The 15,466-nt window shown below is 42.8% G+C and overlaps 1 protein-coding gene across 1 annotated transcript; it reads right to left on the bottom strand.

Annotated features, from left to right (window-relative positions):
- Nucleotides 1-54: 54 nt before the first annotated feature.
- Nucleotides 55-5,405, bottom strand: LOC125220080 (serine/threonine-protein kinase MPS1-like). The gene is made up of 6 exons (XM_089065160.1): nt 5,069-5,405; nt 4,180-4,515; nt 2,968-3,995; nt 1,460-1,660; nt 1,153-1,314; nt 55-846 (listed from the first exon to the last, which is right to left on the bottom strand). Exons 1-6 carry the CDS (start codon nt 5,283-5,285, stop codon nt 709-711), a joined length of 2,082 nt encoding a protein of 693 aa, XP_088921286.1. The 5' UTR covers nt 5,286-5,405; the 3' UTR covers nt 55-708.
- Between the last annotated feature and the right edge of the window lie 10,061 nt (nt 5,406-15,466).

Here is a 15,466-nt window from a genome sequence, read left to right as displayed (position 1 = left end):
CAACTGATAAAGTTGATCAGTTCAAATAGGTTCAGAAAATTTTGCTTCAAAAGCTGAATCCAACAAAATATGCTATTACAGCTGTAGCTACAACATGAAAGGATGTTTGTGAAGATGGTGGCATTTCTTAGTACTGCCAAATATTCTACACATATCTATCTGTATATTACAAGGCCAACTCTTTCCACAAATGAATAAAGCTTAACAAGGGAACCTAAACCACAATAAGATTGTCACAGAAATAAACAACTCTAAATCTTTTCAAGAAAATGAAGCATTGATCTGGTCTTCAAGTTTCTTCGCGAGCTAGCTAACTGTTCCCAGAGCTCAAAGCAAACGGTTGAGGATTTGCAAAAACTTGCGCAACTGGTCCCTTGATACAGACGCTCTTGGGCCCGTTAGCATGCCGTGAAGTTGAGAGCATAGCAGCGCACCCTTTTGATCGTCTGCGGTTGATTCGGCAATTAGTTGAAGCAATGTACAAAGTTGGTCAGGAGGGCTAGGTGATTTAGGTGGAACAGGAGGAACGAGAAAAGGGTGTTGGAGTAGTTGAGGAATCCTCCAACGCTCATTCCGGTCCCAAGCAAGACATTTCTTCAAGAGATCCAGAAGCCATGGGTTGGGGAGAGGTTCATATATGATCTCATGATTCGGATTAGTAATGACTTTGAATTTTGCCCAGAAAGTTTCGTATTTTGCAAAAGGTGTTCATCCATAGACCATTTGGTAGAGGATGCAACCAAGGGACCAGATATCAGAAGAACGGCCACATTTTATTGTGTTTCCGTTAGCATCTGTCTCATTACACATATATGCTTCTGGAGACATGTAACTTAGAGTCCCGACCTGCAATCCTTATTCGTAATGCTAATATTAATGGGTACTGTCGTGAAAAAAACTAAAACCTCGAGCTCAAGACATAAATTTCTCAATGAAAATAGTACTATTATAATAGCCAGCGTAAAGACTTGAAAGATCATTGGGGATTTTAAGAGAATTTTTGTTAATGCTCAATTTTTTTAGTATAAAAGACAATGTTATCATATTTTTATGGATTTAATGACTTTCTGGCATGTAAAAAAATACTTGCAGGAGGTAACTACTAACTAGCATCCCAGAGTAAATACAAGTTTTAAAATGATAGAAGGGAACCTGCGAGTCCCGTTGAATGTTTGTCGTGTCACTCATTATAGCCTTGGCAATCCCAAAATCTATTAGCTTCAGGAAACCTCTCACCAGAAGAAAATTAGCTGGCTTCAGATCAGAATGCACGATACGCTCCTCATGAATAGTGTTTACTGCTTGAAGTATTTGCTACAACATAATATGCAAAATGAGATGTTAATATAATAATAATAATAATAATAATAATAATATTATCATCTTGCTTTATTCTTTGGCAATGGCCAGTTTCTAGAGCAAGTATAGAGTTAATGGCGGAATGGAGTTCGTGAAGGACCTGCCAATAAAATCGGAGCCAGTTCTCATCTATAGTTGCATTAGAACCATCCAGTTCCTTCCATTTTTGAGCTAGCATGTGGGCTAAATCAATTTCTCCATACTCAAGTACCATGTATATAAACCCATCATCTCTAACCCTGGCTTCCTTATTGCTTATTGAACCATGCATCACTTCCCTGAGTAAAGTCTTATCTGTCACCTAAAAACACAAGAAGATATAAGTTTGTATTTTGTACATGTAATATTCACATAAAAAATAGCACGAAGAAGTTCTTTCACTTTAAATTATAATTTCAGCAAATGATTTCCTTTCATCTCGCAGAACATTTTACAGCACCTTATATAAGTGTTTTATTTCTCAAATCAACTTTGTAACCAATTTGTTTAGAAAATCTTACCAACAGCTCAAATATGTGTGTGTACATATTATTTTAGTGCATTCTAATGTAATTTTGGCAATCTCTACAGTGTGTGAACTAGTTAAGCAGAGTTAATGCTGCTTCATTTATATTCACATAAAGTAAACCTAGGTTGTTCTCTATATTAGCGGACCACTTGAAGACAGGGAAACAAAAATTGCTGCATCTATTCCAATCAGTTAAAGTGAACATCTAACACTTATGGTGGTGCCACACCTGTGACATAACCGGGGTAAACTTATTTGGGAGATTGAAGCACAATGGTTATGTTCTTATTCTTGCTAAAGCAGCATTTGCTTAGTACTACTTGCCATTTATGAACGAATACCTCTATTTTAGCGGACCACTTGAAGACAGGGAAACAAAAATTTCTGCATCCATTCCAATCAGTTAAAGTGAACATCTAACACTTATGGTGGTGCCACACCTGTGACATAACCGGGGTAAACTTATTTGGGAGATTGAAGCACAATGGTTATGTTCTTATTCTTGCTAAAGCAGCATTTGCTTAGTACTACTTGCCATTTATGAACGAATACCTCTATTTTAGTAACGACTAACAAACCAAGTGATAAGGATCTCTTACAACTAATTGGCAAAAGCATCAAGTAAGCATGTCTGCAGAGGAAAAAGTATGTTCAGTATGCTAAAATATAGGTGAACTTGTCCATGATATGGTTATAATTCCAAATTTATAGTTCAAAGCTACCTTTCACAACAAATCGAAGGAGGAGGACCACAGTGTCATCAAAATAAACTAGTTAAGGGTATTAATTCAAGCATACTTTCAGGATGCAAAAATGTTCAGACACTCCATCCCAAAACATAGGCCTAATGGGGTGTGGCACTGGTTTTAATAAAAACAGTTGGTGTGTTGTGAGTGGAGAAAGGATCTCACCAAGGGGTAGTGTTAGTAATGATTAATAAATGTATTGTGAGTGGAGAAAGTGGTGGAGAAAGGGAAAACAAATTGATATATTGATGATAATAGGGACAGGGGAGTAGTTGATATTTAAAACACATAGTGTGACCTAACAAGTTCTAAGTGGTATAAATACTCAGAGTTAGAATCTGATAGAGATAGTACCTCATAATCAATCAGCTGAATGATGTTGTTCTTTCCCCTCAGTATGGTTAGGTACTCTATCTCTTGGCAGAATCCAAATGCAGTGGCATAGTCACGGCCTTTAAGTTTTATCCTCTTCAAGGCATAAATTGTGCTATCGGATGATATAACTTTGTGGACCTCACTACTTCCACCACTACCTATCTTGCCAAGTCTTTGATAGAGCTTTCCATTAACTTTGAAAAATAAGTCAGGATCATAACCCTTCTTACGAGAAGTTGATGTTGCTTTACCAGTAGCCTCTCTTCCTGGTTTCTCTGACTTAGAATTTTCCAATTTTTTATCTGATAGAGGAACATCTGATGGTTGATGTTGAGATTTTACATTGGGAATATCTCCTTTGACTGGATAGCTGTTGTCCAATTGTGCAGAATCTTTAGCAATACTATAATCATGTGGCAAACTAGTGTGTAACTCCTTACATGAACCAGATGATTTATTGACTTCCATTGCTGTTGCAAGAGCAGAGCTGATAGCTTGTGAGGTCACGGCTGATTGAGGAGCTGATTCTCCACCAGAGTTCTTGGATAAAGAACATGATGGCTGCACAACGTCCATTTGACCTTCAGCTTCTTCAGCTGGCCCAGTGCCCAACTGAGCACTGCCTGCTTGAGATTGCGAGCAATAAGTTGTTGAACTAATCATAGGAGAAGAGCTTGAGTTCATCAGCGTTGAAGTAACACAAGATGATCCGATCACTGAAGACTGTGTGATGGCATTATTTAAATCATTATGTAAAAAGTTTCCAAACTGATGGAGCTGATCACGAACACCTATTGTCCCTCCAGTCAATATAGAAGAAATACCTCCCTCAGACCTAAGACTGTTTTCCATTTCTATGCTTTGAAAATTATGGTTTCTCCAGTCCTGATTGACAGCAGCTGAAGCATCCACTTGATTACCCATACCCGTCTCTGTTTCTGTCAATGCAAGTGAATCCATATGAGACAACAAATCACCTGTTCCGGTAGCCATTTGATCATCAGCCCCTGCATAGACAATTTGCAGTATCTTCTATAACTGAGAACTGCTACTAACCCCTAGTTTTACCACTCTACTTGGCATCCATTTACATAACATTTTAAGTTAGTTATCTCTTTTTTATTAATTAAACTTGCAAAACATTCTGACATCCCATTGAATCATTAACTAACAAATATGATCGATAATTACCACGAGATGTGGCAATGTCATTTCTAGAAAAATGAACCTTCCTCTGTACTTCCCCTTGAGCATTCCCAGGGACTGGTCTCAACGAAGCAACTGCATCATTGATCTGAGGCCTAGTAGGTTGGTCTACATCATGTGCATTTAGAGTGGTAACCCCTTCTGAAGGTGGAGTTATTGAAACATCGTCATTATTGGCACATCGTCGCAATTGTATCCTCCGACTCTGCAGGATATCCTCTTTGCATTTTTTGGGTTCAAATATTGATTGTGGTTTTATACTTGATTCTTTTGGAGTCTCTCGTTGAGGAATCACATTTCTTCTCGGCTTATGCATTACGGCTAATTGTCCATGCAAACAAATCCAGTACAAACGTTTAGCAAAGTTAAATTGATAATACACCAAAAGCTTGTACACCGGTGACTAAATTTAAATTAAGTACCACGAACATCAACTTCAAGCACATACATCAACTTCAAAATCACTACCTATATCAACATTTGAATCACAAAGCTAGCTTGAAGCAAAATTAGAGCAAATTTTAAGACTAAGGCACTACATTTATAGCATGAGGTAGAAGACATTAAAGATCGTATCTTTGAAAAAGAATTCATCACCATATGAACTACTGGATTATACTATAAAAATGCAGTTCACGAGGTAGAAACCAAAAACCCCAGCACATTCAACCGTCTACAGTCAGAAGTATCCAAAATTCTAAATCATTGCTGCAAGGGAACACAGTAAGGTACAGACTGCAGGAAAATATCCCCATTTTTTTACGCATCCGATTCCTAATTTTTCCTAATTCATGGTCTCCCAATTCAATTCGAGCATGCTTAAAACCCCTAGCCACAGCCACACACATTAACAAAAGTAAAAAACACACTATACCTACGGGACGGTGTCGTTTGAAGGTGGCTTGAATATCGCGAACGAAATCGGGAGGGGAATACGACGAGGACGACGCAGACGAGTTGAAGGTGGAGGTGGTGTTGAACGAACGACTGAGATTAATCGAGTCGGGGTTGATGTTAATCGAACGGCCCTGGTCGTGGTTGAAGAACTTCGCCTCGGCAGATGGGGCCGGAAGTTCAGGCTCCCCTTCCATCGATCAATCGCTCAAGCATTTCCGATTCTCCACGAATATTTGCGGAGAAGACCACATCCACCACCAAGCTGAGAGAGAGGATTTTGAAATTGCGCAGAGCGGCAACGGCGCTCTATGCTTGTCTGCTAAATTTATTTTAACTGGAGTAACTATCCATGCTCAATTAATTCAACCACTAATTTAATCAATTGATTATTATATGAATTTAAAATATACTAGGAATAAATAGTGAGTTACGTATTTTAGAATCCTTTATTTTCATCTATTATATTTTACATGTTGTATACTTCCTCCGTCCTCCCTTAAGAGTCACATTTTTCCATTTCGATCCATCATCAATTAAGAGTTACACTTCATTTTTACCCTAAATAGTAAGTAGGTCTCTAATAAGGCTAATTTCATGCATCGGTAATGTGCGAAAAATGTTATAATTTGCTGGGTCTAACACTTTTCCTAAGCCAGGTGTGTGAAGAAAATTGCTAGATCAAGGAAGTACTGAAGGACTAGATCTAGCGAAGGAAAGGAGCGAAGTGAGCAGGAATTACAAGGAAATTGGCGTGACAGAGGAGTCAATAGCTGAGGGCATCAAAGTCTTATCTATACTGGGCCCCACTCAAACGCCTATATACAGAAGAGCATGCAACGCAAGAAATCATCACTTTTTCACTCTTCTTAGCTCACACACATTACACACACACTTGGGAATGGATCTGGGGTAGTCGGGAACGGAAGGTTACTTTCTTAGAAATTTCGTGGTTGGCAACACTGTCCGAGTGAGGGCGAAGATACAATTACCTTTAATTTCAGTTGTTTTGCTTCTCTTTACCGTCGAACTTCACTTTTGGGAGTCGACCTTGATGTTGATGATGCTTATTTGTCTTTCCGTTTGTTGATCTGCGTTTAGCAGTTAAATTTCAAGTCAATTTGCATAGATCTCTCTGCTATTAGTTTATTTCTTCAAATGTTATGTCGTTCTCTGTTTATTTTGATGTTGAGGTGTTTGATGTGGAATTTGGTGATAGATCTGTGGTTGTTTGAGAATTCGGAGTTCCTGGCTTGAATCTGACGTGATGGAGGGTTTCTGTTGTTTGGAGTTCATGTCGGACGCTTGGATCCGGAGTGAATTTAGCGTCTGAGGTTGGATTCGACGTGTGGAAAGATAGTTGTTCGATAGATTCAGTTTTTTTTTTCTTCTTGATTTCTATTTTACTTCGTCTAGAGTATGCAGATCTGTTTAGTTCTTCGTTTATCATGCATTAATTTGATTTCAAGTCAGTTGCTCTGTTTTAATTTTGCTTATGTTGCATTCCTTAAGAAGTTTTACGCAATTTGGTTGTAGAAGACGATGTCGCTGTCAGTTAGTACGAGAGTTAGTTATTCTGCCAACTTTTCATTCGTACCTTGCTTTTTCAGACATGGTCCCCACAGTAGGTTTATTTCCTAGGTCTAGTAGTGTAGTGGTTTCCTTAGATCAAGTGTCGGATAGTTAAATTTCCTTTACTACGCTCTTTCATGATTTTGCCTAGGTCTAGCTGTTAGCTTAAGAATTTTTAAAAGTTCCCAAGTCAAGTTAATTTCGTTTCTCCTCAACCCAAGAAAATGCGTGGCAGCAGCCAACACCAAAAACACACCCAAATCCTTGAACCTGAGTATTACGCATCCTTCTCTATGGGATCGATCCCTACTTCCCTATACTAGGTTTAGTAAAGTGGTTGAGGATTTTTGAAAACAGTACTTTGTGTGTCCGACGACCGGGATTCCTCGCGTTCAACGAGTTCTTAGACCACGTGATCTAGTGGATTTGCTGGATCTAGGGAATCTGTTATTCTCTATTTTTTGAACACACGCACACACATAGTAAGTACACCCGACTTTTCAAATGGCGCCGTTGCCGGGGAAGGATGGAGTTAGCTGTTATTTCATTTAAGGATTTGGAGTAAATTTTAATTTCTGTTATTTTCTTTCTCCCTGACAGTTTATGAAAGCAGGCTTCCAATCTGGAAAGTTGGGCAAGCTCATCTGGATCAGGGAGTGGCCAATACAAGTGGCGAGTCAAGGAATCTACATCTACCATCACCACCAGATCATGATTGAGGACGGAGGATCCATTCCCGTTCGAGTCAGAAAGTGAAAAGGAGTGGAATTCGTCAACAGAGGAGAACCCAGGGTCATCAACAGAACCAGAGCATTCCGAGACCGAGGAGGAGAAGGACCCAGATATGGCTCATCTACTAGACCCCGATCCGGAAATAGGGTCGCTCACCGCACATCTTGACGGTGAACCTGCTCATGCTATAGTCTCGAACCCACGACGGAGGTCGATCGGCATCAAGACGAATGTACTTGGAGTTCTACCTACTTTCTCTGGGCGTAGGAACAAATGCCCCTATGAATTTTTGAACGAGTTCAGCAAACTATGCAGCATTCAGAAGCGACCCAACGAGGCAACAGAGGAGGACTACCGTCTTCGAGCAATTCCGTTTGCTTTCAAAGGGAAGGCGAACACTTGGCTGCTAAGGCTTCCACCGGACTCGATCAACACGTGGAAAGATTTTAAACTGGAATTTCTGGATTACTTTTTTCCATCCAACAAGACGAATGCCTTGAAGAAGGAGATTCAGGAGTGTAAACAAGAATACGATGAGTCTCTGAGTTCTTATTGGTCCCGCTTCAAGGGGCTGCTGGATGCTTGTCCAAACCACAGGATGATAGAAGCGGAGACTTACTATTTGTTCTATGAAGGTGCAAACCCTGAATCAAAGGACTTGATGAACTCCTCGAGCGGGGGAAATTTTACCAAGAATAAGGCAAGTGAAGCTCGGGAAACCTTGGGGAGACTGATCGAGGCAAAGAAGGCCTATGATAACCCGCGAAGCATATTGAGGAGAGGATCAGCTAATGCAGTAATGGATCAAGAAGATAAGAAGGTGGAAGATAGGATCGATAAACTGGAAAAGGCCCTGCTAAATGCAATTGAGAAATACAATCCGCATGCTCCAGTGGAAATTGAGAAATCCTCTGGTCAAGAGGAAAGACAACTGCAACCATACTACAGTCAGCCCTGCGAAGGGGAGTGTCAAGCTCAAGCAAATTCGATGGGAAGTTGGAATCCCGATGGAAGTTGGAATCAAGGAAGACAGAGGGACGCTCCATGGAGGACTCACCCAAACTTTAGATGGACTGACCATTATCAAAGCCAGCCACCTCCTTTGCAGCTCACGAATTTTGCACACCCTCCGGAGAGGCAGTCCAACTGGTCAGGGAAAGGTCAAGAAGGACAAGTGCAGCTGGGGTACAGGAATCAGGACCAAGCTAATTGAGGAAACAAAAATCAGAACAACCCAAGAAGCTCCTATGTGCCACCTCATCAGAGAAACAATCAAGGGAATTACCAGAACTCCCAACCGAATCATCAAGGGAATCAAGGGTCTGGTGGCCAGTACAATAACCATCAAGGAAATCAAGGGTGGAATAACCAAGGCAACAATCATCAAGGCAACTATCGACAGAACCAAGGTCAAGGACAAAATTTTGGTCAACTCAACTTCAGACCACAGCGGAGTCTGGATGACATGGTCCATGATCTGGTAAATTCACAGCAGTTCATGCAAGGTAACCAACATTCCAACAATGACATGGTGCACAAGTTGCAAGATGCTCAGTCTGAACATAATGCCGCCATGGACATGATGGCAAAACAACTTTCCCAGATCGCAGTTTCCTTGAATGAGATGCGAGGGAATGAAGGCAAACTTCCTGCTACCGTCAAACCGCCGGACCGAGCAAACATTAGTCAAATCACCTTGAGGTCTAGGCGGGGTTATGAAGGGCCGACGTTGGAAACTGATGAGGAAGTGCCTATGCAAGCTAAAGAAGGGAAACAGAGTCAGAAACATCAAGAGGAAGGCACTAGACCGAGGGAGATCCTTATTCAGAGAGACCTCCAGAAGGGAGATTTAGGGGGATCCCTACCTCGATCGAGGGACCCGTTCTTCCTAGACCCCGAACCTGAGGAAGTAAGCAAGGAAGGATACAAAGCAGTTGATGAAACCCAGGCTGGGACTTCCACAAATGCAGTTAAGCGAGCAAAACCATTTCCATATCGTGGGGAGGCAAAGAAGAAAAAGGATGATACAGAGGATCTCATGGAGATTTTCAGCAAGTTGGAAATCAACCTGCCATTCTTGCAAGCCTTGAAAATGCCCGCCTTCAGTAAGTTCAACAAGGAGTTTATTGCAGGGAAAACCAAGCCAGATGGGAAGATTGTGATTGGAGAAACTGTGTCTGCTGTGATACAAAAAAGAAGGATGCCCTCGAAATGCACCGACCCAGGTATGTTCACATTACCCATCTCCTTAGGGGATATCAAAGTAGAGCATGCTATGTGTGATCTAGGGGCGTCAATAAATGTTTTGCTACTTTCGATCTATAAGAAGTTAACTGGGGTAAGAATGGTTGCTACCAAGGTAGTGATCCAGCTAGCAGATAGAACTTGCATTTTCCCTGAAGGAGTGTTGGAAAATGTTATAGTCAAAGTGCATGATTTTCTATATCCTGCTGATTTCTATGTGATCAAGATGAATGATAATGAGTCTGCTGAGTCTAGTGGGGTACTTCTAGTGAGGCCATTTTTGCGTACTGCTAAGACCATTATCGATGTTTTTGATGGAACAATTTGCTTGGTCTATAATGGCGAAAAATATACCTTTAGCATAGATGAGGGGATGAAAAGGCCTTTAGATGTTGAGAATCTCTACGCTATTGATGTTATTAACCCTTTAGTCCAAGAATATCTTGAGATAGAATTGATACAGGAACAAATCGACAACTCGGAGTTGAGCCATTCGATTGACAAAGAAGTTGTGGGATGGTGTGCAGCAATGAACACAGCAGAATTGATAGATGAAGAGCTCACAGAGGCCATTATGGAATTCTGCAGAAGCCCGGAATCAGCTAGATCTAAGGGATCAACTTATGTGGCCAGTTTGGAAAAATCTCCTGGGTCTGGGAAAGAGACTTTACCAGAAATTGCAGACAAAAATCCCTTGCCCCAGGAGACGAATGGAACGAAAAAAGAGCTGAAGACACTTCCACCAGGCCTCAAGTACGCTTACTTAGAGGAGGATGAGACATTTCCAGTAATAGTCAACAGCAACTTGACTAAGGAGTAAGAGAAAGAGTTGTTGGAGGTCATCAAAAGAAACAAAAAGGCAATAGGATGGACTCTCTCAGATTTGGTGGGAATAAGTCCTGATCTTTGTATGCACCACATTCGTTTAGAGGAAAGTGCAAAGGCTCACCGAGATGCACAACGGAAACTGAACCCAAACATGCGAGAGGAGGTCCTAAAGGAGGTATTGAAGTTGCTTGCTCTAGGAATCATCTACTCCATTCCTGACAGTGAGTGGGTTAGCCCTGTCCATATGGTGCCGAAGAAGTCTGGGATACAGGTTGTTAAGAATGAAAAGAATGAATTGGTACCCACCAGATTAGTGACAGGATGGAGGATGTGCATTGACTACAGGAAGTTGAACGAAGCCACGAAGAAGGATCATTTTCCTTTACCTTTCATTGATCAGATGCTGGAGAGATTGGCAGGCAAACAGTATTTTCGTTTCCTTGATAGATACAGTGGCTATTTCCAAATCTACGTTAATCCGGAGGATCAAGAAAAGACCACATTCACGTGCCCTTTTGGTACGTATGCATACCGAAGGATGCCATTTGGATTGTGTAATGCACCGGGAACTTTCCAACGGTGTATGATGAGCATTTTTTCGGATCTGTTGGAAGTATGCATTGAAATATTCATGGACGATTTCACTGTATATGGGAACTCATTTGATACTTGTTTAGCCAGCCTTGATCTAGTGTTGCAGAGATGCCAGGAAAAGCATTTAGTGTTGAACTTCGAGAAGTGCCACTTCATGGTGACTGAAGGCATTGTCCTGGGTCACGTGGTTTCCAAGAGGGGTATTCAGGTAGACAAGGCAAAGGTGGATGTGATATCAAAATTACCATACCCTACGAATCAAAAAGAGGTGAGAGGTTTCCTAGGCCATGCAGGGTTTTATAGGAGGTTCATCAAGGATTTTGCAAAAATCGCACAACCACTCACTCGGTTATTACATAATGATGTGGAGTTCGTCTTTGACGAAGGGTGCGAAAGGGCGTTCCAGCTGCTTAAGGATAGGTTAATATCAGCACCAATTATCAGGGCACCAGACTGGAGCCATCCTTTCGAGATAATGTGTGATGCGAGCGATTTCGCTGTGGGAGCTGTCCTAGGACAAAAAATTGATGGAAGAAGTTATGTGATCTTCTATGCTTCCAAGACGCTGAATCAGGCTCAGAAGAATTATGACACCACGGAAAAGGAAATGCTGGCTGTCGTATACGCGTTTGAAAAATTCCGACCCTATCTCCTTGGGTCGAGGGTTATCATCTTCACGGATCACGCGGCGATTAAGTACTTGCTGGCTAAGAAAGAGTCTAAGCCGAGATTAATCCGTTGGGTGTTACTCTTGCAGGAGTTTGATTGGGAAGTGAGAGACAAGAAGGGAACGGAAAATAGAGTGGCTGATCACTTGAGCAGAATACATCAAGGGGAAACAGAAGAGGCCATACCCGATGCCTTCTCCGAGGAGCACTTATATCTTCTGGAGGAATTGCCTAGACCACCTAACTGGGAAGCAGTTTTGGCCTTGACCGGTCTAGGGGAATCGGATAAGGGGAAGCGCACACTGAATGTAGAACCATGGTTTGCTGACTTAGCCAACTACTTGGTCACGGGAGAGATGCCAAGTTCGGACGAGATTTCCCGAGCCCAGAGGATGAAGATTAGAAGTGAAACTAAATATTACTTTTGGGACGATCCTTACCTATGGAAAATGTGCTCAGATCAAGTGATTAGGCGCTGCATTCCCGAATGGGAACAAAGAGATGCGTTAAATCATTGCCACACGTTAGCATGTGGAGGCCACTTTGGGCCAAGGAAGACAGCGAGGAAGGTTTTAGACAGTGGTTTTTATTGGCCGACGCTGAATAGAGATGCTTTTGAATTTTGCCAATGTTGCGACAGATGCCAGCAGACGGGGGGGATTGCAAGAAGAGACGAGATGCCTCAGGTCCCAGTGATAGTGTGCGAAATTTTTGATGTGCGGGGAATGGACTTTATGGGACCATTCCCGTCGTCTTGTGGGAATACATATATATTGGTTGCAGTGGACTATGTGTCTAAGTGGATAGAAGCTAAGGCCACCATAACATGTGAATCGAAGGAGGTGGCAAAATTTTTGAAGGCCAATATTTTCAACCGATATGGAGTTCCTCGGGCTATTATTTCGGACCAAGGAACTCATTTCTGTAATCGCACCATCGAGGCTTTGATGAAGAAGTATGGGGTTCACCATAGAGTGTCGACTCCTTACCATCCTCAGTCTAATGGCCAGGCAGAGATTTCTAATCGCAAGATCAAGGCGATATTGGAAAAAACAGTTAATCCGTCAAGGAAGGACTGGAGCAAGAGACTCGGGGACGCATTGTGGGCTTACAGAACTACTTTTAAAATGCCTATTGGAATGTCGCCTTACAGACTTGTATTTGGTAAAATGTGTCACTTACCTGTTGGTATTGAACACAAGGCGTATTGGGCAGTGAAAGAAATGAACATGAAGCCGATAGCTTGCGAAGAAGAGGGGAAGTTACAATTGCAAGAGTTGGAGGAACTTAGGCTGGAGTCGTTTGAGTCTGCCATGTGGTACAAAGAAAGAACGAAGTTATGGCACGATAAAAATCTCCGGGTCAAGGAACTTCATGTGGGGCAGAAGGTGCTCCTTTTTCAATCTCGACTCAAGCTAATGCCAGGGAAACTGAAGTCTAAGTGGATCGGCCTGTACACCATCGTTGGCATCCGAGCAAATGGAGCAGTGGAGATCCAGGGAAGTGCTCCATACTCTGTTCCTTTCCTTGTAAACGGTCATAGAGTGAAAGTCTATAGGGATAATTCCGAGTTGTGTGTTGTGGACGAGGTTCCACTACATACACTCCCTATTATTGCCTAAACGGCCGGAGGTAATTTCCGATGAATTCCTGGGTCAAGGAGTAAGTTAATAATTTTGAAATTCAAACTGAACTAGGGAATCTCGGAAATACAACAAGGATGTAAATAGTTTAATTGCTTTCTTTTAGAAAATCTAAAAAAATATTTTCGAAGCACCAGACTCCAAGGGGAACCAATATTTTATGCTCTGACCTCGACCTAGGGGTCTGGAACCTTCATTTTCTTTGTTTTGTAGGACATGGTCGAGGGAATTAGCTAGAGGAGAATCTGAGGGAAGGAGTCAAGGGAAGTCTGGAGGAAGGAGTCAAGGAGGGAAAAGATATTTCGAATTTCAAATTCTGGCCGATAATTATGGGAGACGTACGGTTGCTTACATCACGCCTGCAACCGCACCATTTTTTCACCAGAAAAGCAACCGTCGTCCTTCTCTGTCCAGTTATTCCTAATTAGACGAAAAAAAATTTATTTGCTCTCCCGTCTCTCTAATTTCATTTTTTCTCTCTCTCTAAAAACAAACGAAACCCTAACCAAAATTTGCCCAGTTCTTTTCAATTTTTTCAGATCTACACTGATGAATTTTACCCAAAGCACTGTGTATGACCCAACTTTGTTGGCAGAGTTGACGCAGAAGGTAGGAAGTATAGAGAAAGCAAAGGAGGTGTATGCCCTATTCGCCGCCAGTCTAATGCCGTCTGCGCCGGTCGCACCATCACTAAAAATTCCGGCAGATTCGGCTGCGAAATCGGCGAATCTTCCTGAAGAAGGGTCGTGAGTCTCTACATCACCGCATGCAGAAACCGCTTCACAAAGAGCGGAGGAAGAGGGGGCATTACACAAGCAGTCGGAGGAGGGTGAACCGACTCACGACGAGACCTTGGTGGAGATAGAAGGGAAAGAAACTGAGAGCCCTAATCTTGGGGGTAGGGAAGTGTGTGAGGGGGAAACCCCTATTTCTGTTGAAGTTCGTGAGGGGGAAACCCCCGTGTTAGATGAAGTTGCGGAGGGGGTAACCCCTATGGTGGAGAATGTGGCTGAGGGGGAAACCCCTGTGTTTGAGAAGATTGCTGAGGGGGAAACCCCTGTGTTTGAAAAGACTACTGAGGGGGAAACCCCAACTTTGGAGAGAATCGCTGAGGGGGAAACCCATATTCTGGAGACGGGGGATGGGACCCCGGTTGATTTCAGGGGTGCAACCCCTGAGTTCGTGGAGGAGGGGGCAACCCCAGGAGATGTCAGGGGGAGAACCCCATTTATATCGAGGGGGCAACCCCAATGTTGGTTGGAGAGGGGGAAACCCAGAAAAGCTTTTGGTGGAGTCAGATCTACATTCAACTGAAGTACCGGAGCCCGAAGAAGGGCTGAAACTGATCGTGGACCTGGTTGATGACCAGGAGGAAAGTGAGCCCAAGGTTGATGAGATGGCAGAAAGGAGGCGCACCAGGAGGAGCCTCCTTGATGAAGTCGATGACTTAGTGCCTGACGCAGCAGAGGCAGAGGCGCGCTTGGCCAAGGAAAAGGCAAGAAAAGGGAAGGCGCCGGCGACCTCATCCACCCGGTCCAGGAAAGCTCCCTCCGTCCAGGAGGTCGAGGAGACCCTTTCCCCTGTGACCGAGGAACCCTCTGTTGAGGAGCACGACGAGCCCATCCCTGAGCCCAGCTATAACTCTGAGGAGGCTGAAGAAGAGCCGATTATGGGACGGCCGGTAATTTGGCTGACCAAAAGTTTGCTAGAGGAGATGAGGCAGTTCGACGATCAAAAGAGGATCGCGGTATACAAGGAGAGGTGTAGCGCCGGGAAGATGGCTAAGTCAGGAAAGCAGTACAGCTCAAGGGAGCTCAAAATGATCGCATGTGACAAAGATTTCCGCGCCTGTATCCGAGCGATAGGGTTTGAGTGGCTGTTGCAGCATAGCCAGGAGAGGGTACCAGTGGATTTAGCAAGGGAGTTTTTCTCCACTTTTCGTTTGAAGAATACCACTGACCTGGACGCGGATTCTATCACATTCAGGCTTTTCAATCAGGAGTACGAATTGAGCATTAGGGAGTGGTCTCTGCGGATGAGGTTGTTTACCCACGCAGAAGATGAAGAGGGGGCATGGAACGACAGGATGGTCGGGAT

Source organism: Salvia hispanica, chromosome 1, assembly GCF_029641045.1.
Source record: "Salvia hispanica isolate PSC_SH4W2 chromosome 1, Shi_PSC_v1, whole genome shotgun sequence".
Lineage (NCBI taxonomy): Eukaryota > Viridiplantae > Streptophyta > Magnoliopsida > Lamiales > Lamiaceae > Salvia > Salvia hispanica.
The sequence above is the reverse complement of the archived record's forward strand: the minus strand, read 5'-3'. Positions and strand labels throughout refer to the sequence as shown.

Coding starts and splice junctions, on each gene's coding strand:
- LOC125220080 (XM_089065160.1), bottom strand. CDS start 5,285: ATGGAAGGGGAGCCTGAACTTCCGGCCCCATCTGCCGAGGCGAAGTTC. Junction 4,516..5,068: donor CAAACGACACCGTCCCGTAG/GTATAGTGTGTT, acceptor ATGGACAATTAG/CCGTAATGCATAAGCCGAGA. Junction 1,661..2,967: donor TTCAGCTGATTGATTATGAG/GTACTATCTCTA, acceptor TTGTGTTTTTAG/GTGACAGATAAGACTTTACT.